General features: G+C 44.2%; 1 protein-coding gene across 1 annotated transcript in view; it reads right to left on the bottom strand.

Annotated features, from left to right (window-relative positions):
• Positions 1-8,533: 8,533 nt before the first annotated feature.
• The window catches only part of TRIM29 (tripartite motif containing 29), a 48,703-nt gene continuing 40,934 nt past the window's right edge, over positions 8,534-16,302 (bottom strand). The window contains exon 9 of the mRNA XM_072612947.1: positions 8,534-10,145. Coding sequence (XP_072469048.1) covers positions 10,083-10,145 — 63 coding nt within the window. The 3' untranslated portion in view covers positions 8,534-10,082. The remainder of the gene's footprint in view (positions 10,146-16,302) is intronic.

The following is a 16,302-nucleotide window of genomic DNA, read 5'->3' as shown; positions in this document are numbered from 1 at the left end:
TCAGAGAGGTTTCTACGGCATAATCTTGAACCCTTTACCATGCTGATTTTCTTCCTTGAGATGTTTGCCAACTTAAGTCAAATCAATAAACGCTTACTAAGCGCCTACTATGTGCCTGCACTATGCTAAGTGCTTGGGGATACAAATAAAGAAAAGAAAAAAAATCGAACTTTCCTTGAAAGAGTTTACAGTCTAATGGGGGAGACTGACACAAAAAAGGAAACTGAAAAGGGCATGTCGAACAGGGGTAAGATACAATGTTCTTCCCAACATGTAGTATACAGAACTGAACATAATTCCCCAGACATGGATTGACCAGAGCAGGAACCACCCTCTTCCCAGTCCTGGACCTCTCTTAACAGAACCTAAGATTACATACACTTTCTTGGCTGCTCTGTTGCATTGGGAATTCCTGTTGAGTTTGCAGTCCCCCAAAAGGCCAAGATGTGACTCAGATGAACTGGTTTCTATCCTAGCCACCCCCACATTATGCTTGGGAAGGAGACTTTTTTTTAACCCAAGCATAAATCTTTACAAAGACGTATCTCTTTCAATTTTATCATACAAGATTTAATCCAACATTTAATCTAACTTATTGTTATCTCTTTTCTGCCTTCTGACTCTTCCCCAACATTTTAGCTGTCCCTCCTAGCTTGATGTCACTTACAAATTTGATAAATATGTTACCATAATCTGTATCACTGACAAAAATGTTAGATTTCGATCCCCTGGGGCAGTATACTAAAGACTTCCTTCCAAGTTGACATCAAACCACTAATGGATATACTTTGGGGACACTCCTTCAACCTCTTGTGAAGTTATTCTGCCCCCCAAAACTTAAATCATTGAATCATAAAGTCCTCAAGTCAGAAGTCTTTGGATTCAACCCTGAGTTTCCAGGCAAGTCTTTCAGAAGCCCCACAGACAAATAACAATCCCTACTCAAGGAACAAGGGTATAGGTTAGTCATTAACTAACTAACCTTCTAACTAACTAACATTAACTATCATTAACTAATGCTAGCATCTTAACAGAGGTGCCTTCCCTTTTAATAAGATCAACTATTTTCAGGTCGGTAGCCAATAAATAGATTGGTTCACAAATGCTCAAATATTCATCAATCTAGGCTATTACTTAGTGATTAATCATTAAGAAAGATGGAAAAAAGTAATTGATTCATTTAGGGTCAGCTTGTCGAGAGGTACAAACACAGATAAATGGCCCAGCTGGGGAGCCACTCCTTTAGTGTGAGTTTTGTGCTTAGAGATCCTCAGGTACCAGGAGGCTTATGGTACAACGAAAAGAATATTAAAGAAAAAATCAAGAACCTTGGGCTTTATCCCTCCTCCCCACCCACTGGATACATTTGGAAAATGAGGGACAAGTTGATCTGTGAAGTCCCGTCAACCTTTGACAGTATATGATTCTCTGAAGAATCATATTCTATTTGCATTTCATTATTCTCATCTTAGCAGAAGCAGTGGAGTTTAATTTAAAAAAAATACTAGATGTAGAGCCAGAAATTCTAAATTGCATTATTAGTTGTACCACTTTGTAGCTGTGTGGCCCTGAACAAGTCACTTCAGCTTATAGGGTCTCAGTTTCCTCATCTGTAAAATTATGGGATTGACCTAGATGGTCTTTGAGGTCCCTTCCAGCCCTTGACCTATGTCTCCTTCATAGGGTCACTCTAAGGATCAAATGGTATGCGGGAGTATGCTGGAGCCAGCTCCAACCCACTAGCCAATAGTTAAATTTTCAGAATGAGCATTTACACCTTGGAAATCTACAAAGGCTGTGAGTTAAGGTGTAATGTAATGCTTTGTTGATTTTCTCTAGACTTAATAACATGATGGAAAAATGCAGATTAAATTTAAAAGTGTGTCATGGAAGGGTATTTTTTTTTCAGAGAGCCAGTTCTTAACATTTACCAGTACAGATATTGGTACACCTCTGAAAAAGCACATTAAAGAAATAGAAGTTCTTATTCTTCTATGGAAGGTTCACACCAGCTCTCCCTGAGCCCCCAAGTTCACTCCCCTCCTGCCAGCTGCAGCTAATTGATTCCAAAGACCCTGTCTTGGATGCCTTTCTCTTTCTCCTTTGTCTCTCTCTATCTTGGAGAGATGATGTGTCAGGCAAACTGGGAAAGGCCTCGTTCGCAAGCAATTAGGGTTTATCTTCCTTGTTTATGTGACTGAAGAACTGTTAGTTTTCTACCTTAATAGTCAATGCCCCCTGGAAGATCAAACTGGAGACTGGCTCACTCCTGCAGAGGGAGGAGAGAGTTTGGTGACAATGACCAGGATTCCACAGGAGGTCAAGAGGGGAGGTTTTCTCCCACCTCTACCCCAAGCCTCCCATTGGCTGCCTGGCCAGGGGCAATGTGGGGATAGTGGGGAGAGGTAATTTAGCTTCTTGAAATCCCAGGTAGGGAAGGAAGGGGAGTAGATCTGTGATTTCATTGATACAGGGAACTCCAGGATGAGAAAACTCCCTCCATCAATGCAGGTTGGCACTATCTCTGAGACTCTAAGATACAGAACACTAAGAAGATAAGTGACTTGTCCAGGATCATACATATAATGTATATTTGCAGTGGGACATTGTGTAGATGAAAAATCAAAACCTGTTAAAAGGCAAACAGCTTGGGCAAAGTCCCCCAGCAGGACCATTAAATGGCCAGGATTAAAGTCCTGGTTCTTCTGTGTGATGCAGAACATATCACTTTACCTCTGTAGGTCCTGATTTTCTTCATCTACAAGAGTGTTAGACTAGATGATCTCCCAAAGCCCTTATTATTATATAATTATTATTTTATATATTATATTATATAACAGTCTATGAAATCATGTCCACTCTTACTCCCTCACCATGCTACGTTCCGTTTTCAGGACTCCTTTGTTGCCGCCCTGGGCTGAATTTAGGGTAAATGGTCAGGAACTCAAACTTTTATATCAGCCTAGGAACTGAGCAGGATTTGAATCAGAAGCTTTTGTGGTACCCAAGAATCAGGTACTCTGTGAGTATCCTGGCAACACCAGATCTTTGAGTGAGAGAGATCCTTAAGATACCTTCCAACCCTTTATCACTCCAAAGGACTCAGCCTCTCCCCAGCCGGTTGAGACTGTCTCCTAAGTTTAAAGGTGTCTACAGAAGGAAACACGATAGTCTCCACCCCAACTATTTCTGTGTTTAATGCCCCCAGATAATCAGGAAGTTCTTACCAACTAACCCAACATAGAAGAGTCTAACCATGGTCTCCTTGGCTGTAGAGGGAAAAATCAGATCAATGTATGGAAGATGAGAAAGGTAGATTTCCCCTAAATGTATGGAGAATCTATCTAACAATGAAAGCACTGGAATAGGCTATCTATATGGGGAGGTAGTAGCTATTCTCTCACTAGAGGGCTTCATTGCAAGACCTCCATGACTGACAGTATGGTACAGTGGTGGAGTCAGAAGGCCTGGATTCGAATCCTTACTCTCTACAACCTGGGTGATCTTAGACCAGGCACTTAATGCCTCTGACTCTCAATTTTCATATCTATAAAATGAGGTGGAGATGCATGTTGAGGTAGGGAAGAATTTAGATTAAATGACTTCTGATTACTTCTTATTCTAAATCTTAGGTCTTACTTTTCAAGGATGATATAGAGGGGTTCATGCTTTGACTGAGGTGAATACTTCTGACATTTCTTCCAGCTCTTAGATTCTATAATCCATTGATTCCCTGATTGAAAGAAAAAGTCTCCCTTTTGCTGCAGCTTAATAAAAAAATTGGGATTCAGAAGAGGTGGGTTCAAGTGTCAGCTCTGCAATGTATTGTTCATATACTCATGGTCAAGTGGCTTCACCTCCAAAGAGCCTCAGTTTTACCTCCTGTAAAATGGGGATAACTACGCCTGTACTCCCAGCCTCACAGAGACTTTCCAAGAAAAGCTCAAGGCGTTTTCAGACATGAGCTTCCATCATTATTGCTATTTCTTGTTTGGTCTTTGTCCCCTGGTTTGATATATTCTGAGTCACTTGTGCTGATTTGAGGAGGCAAAAGGACAGTCCTTCTGATCCGGTGGTAAAACCAATGAGAGAATTCATCAGAATGGAACTGGGTACGGGCAGAGAGGATGGAGGAGGTAGAGACACTGCCATTGACACACAGTGAAACACTGACCCCTGCTGCCCACAGGTTAGATCTGCAGTCAGTCTCTTCCTAGTGCCCCAATGCTCCTGGCCCCTAGCTCCATTCTCTGGCTGCCCTGGAGCCATCCTCTCTGATTGGGACTGGGATTAATAACTGGGCAGATTTGGCTCCTTGAATTCTCAAGTTTTCCCATGGTCCAGCCAGCCCTCATTTTTTAAGCTCCTAAAGTGTCAGAACTCTGGTTCTTTCTGAGGGAAGGAGTCCAGCCCAGGAGGGAGGGAAGGACTGGGATGCCTCCCGAAGTTCCGAAACTAAAGAATCAGAAAGCCATGTCATCCAGCCTCTGACCCAAAGTATGGATCGGCCCTCTGACATCCCCAATGAGGGGTCATCTAGCCTCAGCTTGGGGGCCTCCACTTGGGCAGAGTGCTTCCATCATGATAATAATAGCTCACGTTCAAATCATGATTTAAGTTTTTCACAATTCTTGCCTCACAACAGGTAACAAAATGACCTAGATTTTTCCTTTGTCTCTATATTTCTCTCTTCTTCCACACTTTATGGCGACAAGAAATGCAGTATAGTGGCTGGAGAGCTGGCCACAAAACCAGGGAGATCCAAGGTCAAATATTGCATCTGGCCTTTCCATCCTGACCATATAACCCTGGGCTTAACCTCTCTCAGTGCAACACTGAGAAGGTATGAACTGGCACTGGTGAAGGGAGTTCCATTAACAGATTCACAGATAGAGTCCCTATCCCTTGCCCCCCTCAGATACCAGGCTATATTTTCCCATTATCCAAAAATCCCACTCTTTCTCAAAATAGATGCCAGATAATTGAGGGCAGAGAAAGAGGAGAAGGCCCTAGCTGATGGGAAGAAAGACTCTATGTAGAAGGTGATACTTAGTCTGGGAACCTGGGGCAGCTTGTCTCCCCTATAAATCTCTCTCAAATCATAGAACATTAGCTTAGTGGTGAAAGGGAACTCAGAGGCCATGTGCTCCCTCAATTTGCAGATGAGGGAACTGTCATTTGGGGAAGCAAAAAGACTTGGCTAAGGTCATCCAGCAAGTTCTTGGTGGGAGCAGGAGCAGAATTCTGGTTTCAGAACTGTCAATTCAATGGGCTTCCTGTTCCTTGCTGTTTCATCCCAAATTCTAATCTCTAAATCCCCCATTCTTTCCCCTCTCCCCAAAGCATAGGCTACCTTAGAGACACCTACACCATACCTAGGACACCCCAAACCTAAACCAGATGGAAATCACAAGGTAGGGACCACAGAGCAGTCTGAAATCCAAGCCTGATAGCATCTGGGAAGAAGAAATAGTGTCTCATTTTCTACCTTATCCCAGCCTGCAGAGAGTCCTCCCCCTCCCAGGCACCATCACCAAGCCATCTGAGTGCTGCCGATGGCCCTTCACTCTCCTCCTCTTATTTGAGGGAGGGAGACATTTTCCAGAACTGGAAAGAAAAGATTTCCCCCTGATTGCTTTATAATCACAGTAATAATGGTAATGGAGTGGCGGGGGGATTGATGCAAGAAAAGAAAGATATTCAGGGAGAAATCCCACGTGGGCCCCAGAAGAGGATTTATTGGCTCCACCCTTAAGTGCTGTTATCTTTCCCCAGGAGCCTAATGTGACCCTCTTAGAGGGAGCTGCAGACAGAGGATGTCTCCTCCAAGCTCTTGGGAGGTAAGTCCTGTGCCCAGTGTCTAGCAAAGCCGCTGGGGCCACTTTCCTGGTCCTCCCAACAGCTTCATCGACTGCCACCAATAATCTTGTATCTATTTTCTATATATTTTGCATGTAATTATATATACTGTACATGTATTCTCCACCAGCCCCAAGACTACAAGCCCCTTAAAGGCAGCCTTTCACTTTAGTCTTTGTATGTCAGCCCCTACTCTAGTGCTTGCAACAAAATATTAATTAGTGCTTAGTTATTGATTGCTGATTGATTCATTCATTCATGGTGGCTTCCAGAGGGTTGCCACATCTAGGTCCTTGAGGATTTCTCTCCTTTTTGCCTTCTTGAGTCAGCTAGGCCTGCCCCCAGGATAGAAGGAAAAAGTAGGGGTCCCCTCCCATTTCCATTAGAGCTAGCTAGAAAAAGAAATTGAGCCCAGGTGAGTCTGTTGTCTTAGAAACAGTAGAACAAGGTGATTCTACCTGCAACCCCTCAATTCTCACTGCAGATTTTCCCAGGTAAAAGTCATGCCTTTATGGGAATGAGCCCAACTATTCTCAGAAATAGCGTTTGGCGAAATAAACCAGGGAAACTGAAAGGGGATGCCCATGTGGGGGTAGTTCCTCTCACTTCTCTGGAATGTTTTCCCAAACCAGAAAAAATGATGGATAGAGAACTAGGGAGATGAGGGTAAAGTGGGGACTCTGCCTGGGGATCTCTTAGAAGACTTTTCCTGGTTGACCTGATGAGATTTATTTGTCAATCAATTGACTTATTGAGATAGCATTTCCCAAGGTGGAGGTGATAATCATTAGCTCTAGAGCTCCACATCTGACTTAGCCCTAGGGTAATCAGAAACACACTATTTTGAATAATAACCACTATTGTTATTATATATTATATATAGCATTATATAGATATTATACTATAAGTACTTGAGGGAGGTTCCTGATTCCTTGACCAATACCATCTAGCTGCTTAATAACCTCAACTTCCTGCCCTCTTTTGACATGACCTCCAGATGTCCACAGTGGGAAAACCTGGAGTGCTGGGAAGTGGGTTGGGCCTGGAATTGGAAAAGACCATGGTCTAAATCTGTGCTCTGGCATTTTTTTTTTATTTGTGAAGGTGGGTGATTGATTTAACCCCTCTGAATCTCAGTTTCCTCATCTGTGAAGCAGAGATAATAATAAGTGTATTACTTTCCCCACAGGGATTGTTGTGAGGATCAAATGAGCTAATGTATGTCACATGTTCTCCCTGAAATGTTAACTCTTCATGAACATGTTTGGTCCCTCCTGGGCACCCCCTCCCTCCCAATCCCTTTCACTCTGTCTCCTGCTTTTCCTTTATCTGTCTCTATTTCTGTCTCCTCATTTCTCCCTCTCTCTACCTCCCTCCTCACCACTACCCCAGTAGTGAGGGTCATAATTATTTCCCAACCACATCCCTTACATGTCTAATATTTCCACTTTCTGGAGGGGTGGGAGGAATTTCCCAGCTGGTTCCAGGCTTCTCTCTTCATTGGTTCTCCTCCCTCTTGTCTGGCTATGCCCATTTCCTCTCTCATTACCTGCTCCTCCATCCACAGGGGCTTGGATGGACTGGAGAGTCCCCAACTCTGCCCTGGATCCTACATCCCTACTTGCAGGTGCCATTTGGTGTATCACTAACCCCTAAAAGACCCCCTTCCCAGGGATTCTGTCCAGCTTAGCCTAGGATCATGACTATCCTAGAATAACCATATATACTGAGGGGAGGATTTCTCCCTGTGACTCTCACTAACACACACAACCTCACAGCCCCTACTGCCAAAGGAGGAAAGGACTGAAAAATTGCTAAGGGAAAACTGCGACAGTAAAAGCTCTTGGGGCTGGCTCAGAGACTGCTCAGGCCCGTAAACAGTTCTGAAAGGGCAGAACACAGGATTCTAGGAGGCACCAAACATCCACAGATAGATGCTCAGACGAGTCAGGAAATAGGCCTGAACCAGAAATTGGGAGAGCTGGGTTATAAGTCCCAGCTCTACAACTGCCTAGCTGTCTGACCTTAGGTAGATCATATCCTTTCTTTGGATCTCAGTTTCCTCACCCCTAAATTAATGTGGACTAGCTACCACCCCTTTCAGTTTTAGTATCTTATGGTTCCTTTTCACCATCCCTTTTCTTCCAAACCCTATTCAGGACCTGTCTCCTGCAATGAGCCTCCTGGCTTGGGTTACTGTTCCCTGTTGCATCGCCTACATTTGTGTATAATGGCTCCAATTCTGGCTATATTTGCTGTTGCCTGTATTATATCTACTTGTGGTGTGTGTGTGTGTGTGTGTGTGTGTGTGTGTTTCCCTTTTAGCAGACTACCAGTTCAGGGTGGTAGAGACACTGTCTCCCCCAGTGCCCAGGACTGACCTCCTTGTCATGGAGCCTCTCCATTCAGCCTGACTGACGGGCTTAAGCCACCGACAAGAACAAAACAAAAACCGCTGACCCTCAGTAGCCTCCATTTCTGCAATTTTCTTTGTCCTTTGCAGTTCATTCTGGATTACAAGTTCCTGGGGCCCTGTCCCCAGTCTTCTGCAGACAGAGCATGTCAGGGCAGACAGGGTTCCTGGCCCTTGTGCTTGGGGGACCTATCCCCTCCCTCCTGAGATAAGATGAAACTTTAAGTGAGGCTGGTGACAGCAGCAGACTATCAGACCAAAGACTTCGAAAGGGCAGTGTATTAAAGAGAGAAAGGGGAGTATGAAAGCACATTCATCAAGGCGGGAAATATGTACAGAATAATTAGAGCAATCCCGTGCCCCCCATGACCTTCAGGGAGCCCCTCCCTCAATGCAAATGAAGTGTTGATCAATATTTATTCAGGAAGGGGAAGCCAAGGCTGAGCTCCTCCCACTCTTTGCCAGCTCAGTATCTCCCAACTAACCCCTCAATCCTGCTCCATCTCTGCCCCTCCAGTGGGGGAGGTGAGTCCAGTGTGGAGACTCAGAGTCCTCCTGGTTTTGTGTGTTGTTGATTTTTTTTCTTCTCTGCCATGCCCTGGGGAAGCTGAGGCTCGGAGCAGATCCCAGCAGTGAGACTGGTCAAAGGGAAAGAGGGAAGGCAGCTCTGGTTGGGGTGAGCATAGGAAGGGGAGGTGGGAGCACATTTTTACCTAAGTACTTACTGTGTACCAGTCCAGTCATTTTCATTCACCCCCAGTATTTCCCCTTCCTACCCACTCTACCCCCATTTTATATTCTGCATTATGCAAAAGAATGAATTACTCGATTCCAAGGTCACCAGGCTAGCAGCTATTTACAAGACTGGGGGAAGGCACTGTGAGGAACATTACCCATTCTGGTAACAGAGAAGGACTGGGGAGGGGTAAGAGCCAAGCAACCTGGCTGTCATTGCTGAAGAGCCTCAGCCTCCCTTGAGGCTGAGAACAGAAAACACATAGGTTTCCTGAATGGGGGTGACTTATCTCTTACCCCTGTTCAGGTACCATGGGCCTGTTTGGCACAAAGACAAAAGCATCAAACTCCTCTGACTGTGTAGGAAACCAGCCTCTAACCAGATAGGAGGAACTTTGCCCTTTTCAGGCAAGATCAGAAATCCTGGGTATTAGAAAAAACAGTCTGAGTCTCAAGGAAGTCAGTCTTGCACTGCTAGGGACATGAGCTGACAAGAGTGAGACAATGTCTACTCTTGTGGAAGAATACAAACTTTTGTCTGCTAGGTGCACAGACCCCTCAGGTCACCCATGAGGATGATTATTGGCAGTTCTAAGGGAAAATCAAGGTAGCGGCTGAGCAGAGGAGATAGAGGAAACACCAGTCAGGAATGACAGGCTGGTGCCAAATGGGTGCCTACCTCCAGAGCTACCCTCCTAGGATCTGCAGAAGGACTTACTATGTGTACGGGATATGTGGAGGGAGAGTCCCTTCTGCAACCATATCCTGACCCATAAAATGAAAGGGGTGACAGAGTCCTCTCTGACTACAGGGAAAGCAGAGGACAAAGGGGCTTGAGCAGACAGGGGACCAAGCACAGTAAAGCTAAGGGGGAGTCGCTGACAAATCCTAGGATTGTCAGACAGGTTGGAGGACTGAGGAAGCTGGAGGGGAGAAAGGACAATCCTTGGAAGGTCATGTTCCCCACCAGCCCAGTCCCCCTATAGACAGTGCAGTAGCTGAGTAGATAATAGTAGCAGGTACAGCTAGGGAAGGGTCAGGCAGTCTCTCGGTGCCTCACTCTTGTGTGGGGAGCTCAAGGGGCCTCATTGGAACCCACACCATTGCCTTTGTTGACATAGAAAGGACGGTAGTGAGACTGTGGGAGAGAACAGAGAAACAAAGGTTAGAAGTTGGACATAATGCCCCAAATCCCAACCTATCAGCCTCCCTTTTCCCTTCTCCAAGCTTCCTTCCTTTCTTGATCATCAGCAACCAGAGGATGATCCCTTTCCCCAAAGAGAGGTGTCCTGGAGGATTTGAAGGGTCATCTTGTAAAAGATATAAAATATACTTGTTTGAAGAAAATCTGAGGGTTTCAATGGATTGCAACTCAATGTGAGTTGGCAGTGTATTGTGGCAACCAAAAGAATTGGGATGACCTTGGCCCACACAAAGTGAGGCACAGCTTCCAGGAATGGGGAGGTGGTGGCCCCTCTGCACTCTGTCCTGGGCAGACACATCTGGAATATTCTGTTCTTGGTGCCATGGCTAAGGAAGGGAATTGGCAAACTGGACAGAACTCAGGAAAGAATAGTGAAGTCCTAAAATGTTACCAAAAATAGGCTAAAGGAATGGGGATGTCAAGCCTGGATAAGACTTGAGGAAGAGGATGGCTGCCTATCTTTGAAGGAGAAGAGGGATTGGATTGGTTCTTTGAGCAGAAGTTACAAAGAAGCCAAGTTAATTCTGATGTCAGGAGAATGTTCCTAACAAATCTGTTTTTGTTCATCATTTCAGTCGTGTCTCACTCTTCATGACTCATTTGGGGGTTTTCTTGGCAGAGATACTGGAGTAGTTTTCATTTCCTTCTCCAGTGCATTTTACAGATCAAGAAACTGAGGCAAATTGACTAAATGACTATCTCACAGCAAGGAAATATCTGAGGCCATATTAGAACATGGGAGGAGGAGTCTTCTTGACTCTAGACCTAGACCTGTATCCATTGCACCACAAAGCTGCCCTCTAATAAACAGACATGTTCAAAGTAGAAAGGTCAGCCTAGGAGATCATAGCTTCCCCTTCACTGGAGGTGCTTGAGAAGGGCTTGGATATCCACATGCCAGGATGGATTGGATTTTCCTTTCAGGTGCGGGGTATGTCACAACCACCCTAGTCCAGGTCCTTGTTACCTCTCTCCTGTCAATGTTTCCTCCAAACAAATGCCAAATTCATATACTTGATCATGTCACTCCTCACCTTAAAAAGCTCCAGTAGCTCTCCATTGCCTTAGGTTAAAGTACTTTTTTTTGGCTTTTAAAACCCTCTGCTAACTGGTTCTAGCCTAACTTTCCAAACATTACAAATTAAATGCCTTCTTATGAATGCTACACTGATGCTCCAGCTGCTTGTTGTTCTATCTCCTAACTCTAGGAGGAGATAGCTTTGCACAGGTGGTCTCACAATGTCTAGAATACATTAATTCATTACCTCTGTCTCTTTCGATTCCCTGTTTCTTTCAAAATTCACCTCTAGCACCACCTTTTACATGAGATCTTTTCTGATCTCCATAGAGGCTAGTGCTCTTCCCCAAAATCATTTTGTCTTTATTCTGTAAATACTTTGTAAGTACTTATATGTATGTATTTTCTACCCCTAATAGAATGTAAGATCCTCGAGTGTGAAGACTGGCTGTATCCCCCAATCCTGGTGCAACACCTGGTGGTGGTATCAATCAGTCATTTTAGTCATGTCTGACTCTTTGTGACCCAATTTGCAGTTTTCTTGGTAAAGATACTAGAGTGATTTGTCATTTCCTTTTCTAGCTCATTTTACAGATGAGGAAACTAAGGCAAACAGAGTTAAGTGACTTGCCCAGGGTCACACAGCTAGTAAATGTCTGAAGCCAGATATGAATTCAGAAGACTTCAGGCCCAACACTCTATTACTGTGCCACCTAGCCGCAATGCCTTATAGCAAGTAATGTAACAAATTTTGTTGATTGGAGTAGGTAGGTCAATAGGGTACCTTCTAACTCTAAATTCTGTTGTGTGAAGAAAGAATAGACTTCTTCTGCTTGACCCCAGAAAGAAGGACAAACTAGAGCAATCAGTGAAAATGACATCAACAGAAATTTTTAAATTCAGTACAAGGAAAAATTTCCTAACTAGGGATATTCAAATGTCAAATGGACTACCTTGACAGGTTAGTAAGCCCTTTATTACAGAAAGTCTGTAATGACTACTTTTGGGGGCTGTGTTGGAAGGGATTATTTCTTGCTCAGGTTAATGGTGAACCAGATGCCCCCCTAAGGCCAATCCAGCAATGAGTCCACAAGCCTTTTTAAGCACTTACTATGAGCCAAGCATTTTTGAGGCCCCAAGGACACAAATAGTCCCTAACCTCAGGGTACTTACATTTTATCAGAGGCGATAGCATATACACATAAAAGTTTATACCAAAATAAATACAAGATAATTTGGGAGAGAAAGGTAGCTGGGGACATCAGGAAAGTCTCGTAGAAGAGGATGTAGTTGAATTGAGCTTTGAAGAACACAAAGAATTTTAAGAGATAAAGCATTCCAGGTGTTCCAGGTGTTCCAGGTGTGGGGAATGGCCAATGCAAAGGTATAAAGATGGAAAACATAATAACACAAGAAATGGTCCACAAGGTCAGTTTGACTGAAATATGTGAAGGGAAGCAATGTATATAATAAGCCTGGTAAGGTAGACTGGAATCAAGTCATACAGGGTCTCAAATGCCAACCAGGTGCCTTCCAATTCTGAAATTCTATGAAATGTATTTCTTAAAGTAAAATAGGCCTTCTGTACAGTGGAGTCTTTGCCCTTTTCTGGGTAGGGGAAAGAAGGTGAGGAGGGGAAGGAGATAAGAACCACTAGACTGGGTATGGGGTATGTGCTATGACAGCAGCCTGAACCCCTGAAAAGTCTGAGAGTCTCTGGTCTACCCTCCTGGGAATGTGCCCATCCTCTATAGCAAAGGCTGCCCCATCTTGACCCTGGTCACCAGGTGTCTCAATTGTGCTAATATCAGATATAATCCTCAGGGCTGGATAATTAGAAACTCTAGTTTAAATGCTAATTATAACTCATTAAGAGCAAATCAACTGATTTATCCAGGCTTTGCCTAACTAACCTGCTCTTTGACCTCCTAGGAAATAATTGACAAATTGGGTTTCAATTGCTTTTTATAAGACCTAACCATCACCTCCAAGCCCATCATCAACTTATCCCTTCTCTATATGTCCCATATTTGCTCTCAAGGCAATCCAAGCCCTTAGTTTTGTCTCTTTGAAGAAGGCTAGTATGGTTTAAACAATCCCACTGGCCAGAGGAGGATAGTCCTGCACAGAAAAGGAAAGTGATTCAGTCTGGGTCACACAGCATGCCAGTAACATAGCTTCAGATCTGTGTAGTGGAAACTTCAGGCCTCTCTAGGTCCTCCAAACTCCCATCCCAAACTACCTGTTTTCTCCCTAATCTTCCCAGTCTCATTGACATTCTCTAAGCATCTTCAGAGTCCAATGACTACATAATTCCTGGCCCTGCTCTGTTCATCTCTGCCTGCGATTTCACAAAATCTATGCCTCCCACCATGCCTACCTCAGGGAAACAGTCACCTGAGGCAAGAGCTGGAGAATGAGTTGCAGCTGGCACCTCCCTATGGAGATTATCTTTTGTCCCATGTTGACTCAGGTAATAAGCTTGCTCTCCAACTGGGCTTAAAAGTCTGTGTTCTCCCCCCAACTCCTCCCAACAGCTAGCCAATGCTCTCTGACCCTCTTCTATGGGACATCCGTAGCTTGATGCTCACGGGCACCATGCATGGATTGTATTTGCCAGTCCAACTGTTTTCCTTCAGTCTAGTTTTCAGTCTAGGACAGAAAAAATCAACAAGGCAAATGCCCCTTATGAAAAGGCCCAAGGTTGCAGAATCAGAGTGACCTAGGAGACTTTCTGGTGAGTCAGGTCAACCGAAAGAATTACAGGTCAGCTCCATGTCTGTGTTTCTAGGGCTAGGTTGTTTTCTTATAGACTAAAGTGACTTGAGATAAGGAAAAGATGGAACCTTCTTTCTGGTACGTTCATTATGGAATTGCCCTGGAAACAATGAAAGGATGTTTTGGGGTTCAGAGTCTTTCCCTTCATTCCTGTACTTTCTCTAATTTCTGAGCTCTCCATCAAGTCCCATCTGAGGCACTGGTAGGAATACTACCAGCATCACAAGATCTGGAGACAAAGCCCTAGAGACTATATGACCTCTAGCAAGATACATCCTCTCAAACCATGAATTTCCTCATCTGTAATAGGGAACTAATAATGCCAACAATAACCACAACACTAGGTTTTTGTGGTTAAAATGCTACTTCACACATTTGTAAGCACGATAACAATGTGAGGCATCCATATTAGGTTGCCATGTTATTCTACTGACTCATTCAAATGTCAACTCCTCTATGTGCCCTTAAAGTTCTTTATAACCTGGCCTCAACCTACATTTTTGGCCTTATCACATATAACTCCCTTTCTTGCACTCTTTGGTCCAGCCAAGCTGGGCTACATATGGTTCTTCACTCCCAGCATCCCATCTTCTGTCTCTGCCTCTACACAAGCTGTCCCCATGCCTGGAATTTATTCCCTCCTTACCTTTAACTCTCAAAATCCTTACTTTTGGTTAAGCTAGCCTCATGGGACATCTCCCACATGAAGCCTTCCCAGGTCAGTCCATTTACTTGTGCCACCCTTCAAATATTATCTCATACGTATTTTGTATGTATTTAGATGTGTATAGGCTGCCACCTCCTTTCAAATTTAAGCCCCAAAAGAGCGGAGACTGTTTCTTTCCTGCCTTCATATCCTTAGCACCTGGCAAATAACTGATGGTTCATTCATTGATTGAGTGATTTCGTTTGCAGGTCATTAAAATCCCCAAACCTTTTCCACATAAATTGTTGTCTAACCATACATCTCCGATCCCAGGTTTGTGCAGCTGATTTTTTTAAACTCAAGTATAGGAGTGTTTATATACTCCCTATTAAATTTCATATTATTTGATTGGACCAGTCTTTCTAACTTGTCATTCAGTGACCCTGTTTTTCAATATGCCAGCTATCTCTCCCAGTTCCATGTCCTTTGCAAATTTAATAAGCCATGAATATAGATTTTCGATGGCCCAAGATTGAAACTAGGAAGGGTATAGAAGGGGCACCAACTGGGGAGAAAAAGGGAATTGGCTTTAGGGGAGGCTAGAAAGAGGACAGAAGTAGTGTGGTTTGCCATGGAATTGGGTCAGGAGTAGAAGTGAGTCAGATGGGAATGGGACAAGGAAGCTGCTGTCCTCGGTGGCTAGAGAAAGACATCCTGGGGCCTGTAACTCAAAAGCTCTCTCTTCTGTGAGTTAGCTTTATCTTCTTTTCTACCGAAGCTACTAAGGTCCCTTTGAGAACCTCAGCCTCTATCTCAGGTACAATGAGGGAGAAGACAGGGACATCCATTTGGAGGCCATTTGTAGACTATGGCAGCAACAGAGAGCTACGGAAGGGGTCATCACCCCTGTAGCATCAGTAAAGGAGCATACTACTGGGGAAGCCACTAGTAGTATGGAATAAAAATCCAGTAAAGCAGAAACAAACAACTCTAACGATGGGACTGTGAGAGATGGTCTCATTCCTGCCTGACGGCTCTTGCTGTCATGTTGGTAGGGGCCCCAGGCCTTGACAGCCTCTGGCCAAGGGGTCCCCTCCCCCTGGGACTTGGGTATGACTGTGTTCTCTTTCAGGAAATGATCCTCTGGGGAACAAGGGTATATAGGATGGGGAACAATTCTTTTTTCTTTTTCTTCCCTTATTTGCTTTTTTAGTGCTGCTGCTACAGAGCCTCTGGGCCCAGCTCCAAATTTCAAATACACTCAATTAGTTCCCTCCTTACCAATAAATTAAAAGCTTTCTCCCATTAAGCGGCTTCAACCACTCTTTTCGGGGAAAGTCCTGCTGTGACAGGTATTGAACTAGAGAGCTTCTGAGGTGCCTTCTACCTTCTTCGGGGGTGGGGAACTTGCCAACCTGAGGCTACATTTGGCCCTCTAGGTCCTTGGGCGAGGCCTTTTGATTGAGTACAAATTGTACAAGAAAGGAGGAAGGGAAGGGAGAGGGGAGGAGGGGAGAGGAAGGATTTGTTCTATGAAGTTTGGACTCAGTCATAAGCCATACTTGAGGACCTAGAGGGTCACAAGTGGCTTTGAGGTCACAGGTTCCCCACCCCTATTCTAGATCCTAGAATTTTCTGAATTAACAACA

Source organism: Notamacropus eugenii, chromosome 5 (assembly GCF_028372415.1).
Source record: "Notamacropus eugenii isolate mMacEug1 chromosome 5, mMacEug1.pri_v2, whole genome shotgun sequence".
NCBI classification, from domain to species: Eukaryota; Metazoa; Chordata; class Mammalia; order Diprotodontia; family Macropodidae; genus Notamacropus; species Notamacropus eugenii.
Note: the sequence above shows the minus strand (reverse complement) of the source record. Positions and strands in the feature narration are given on the sequence as shown.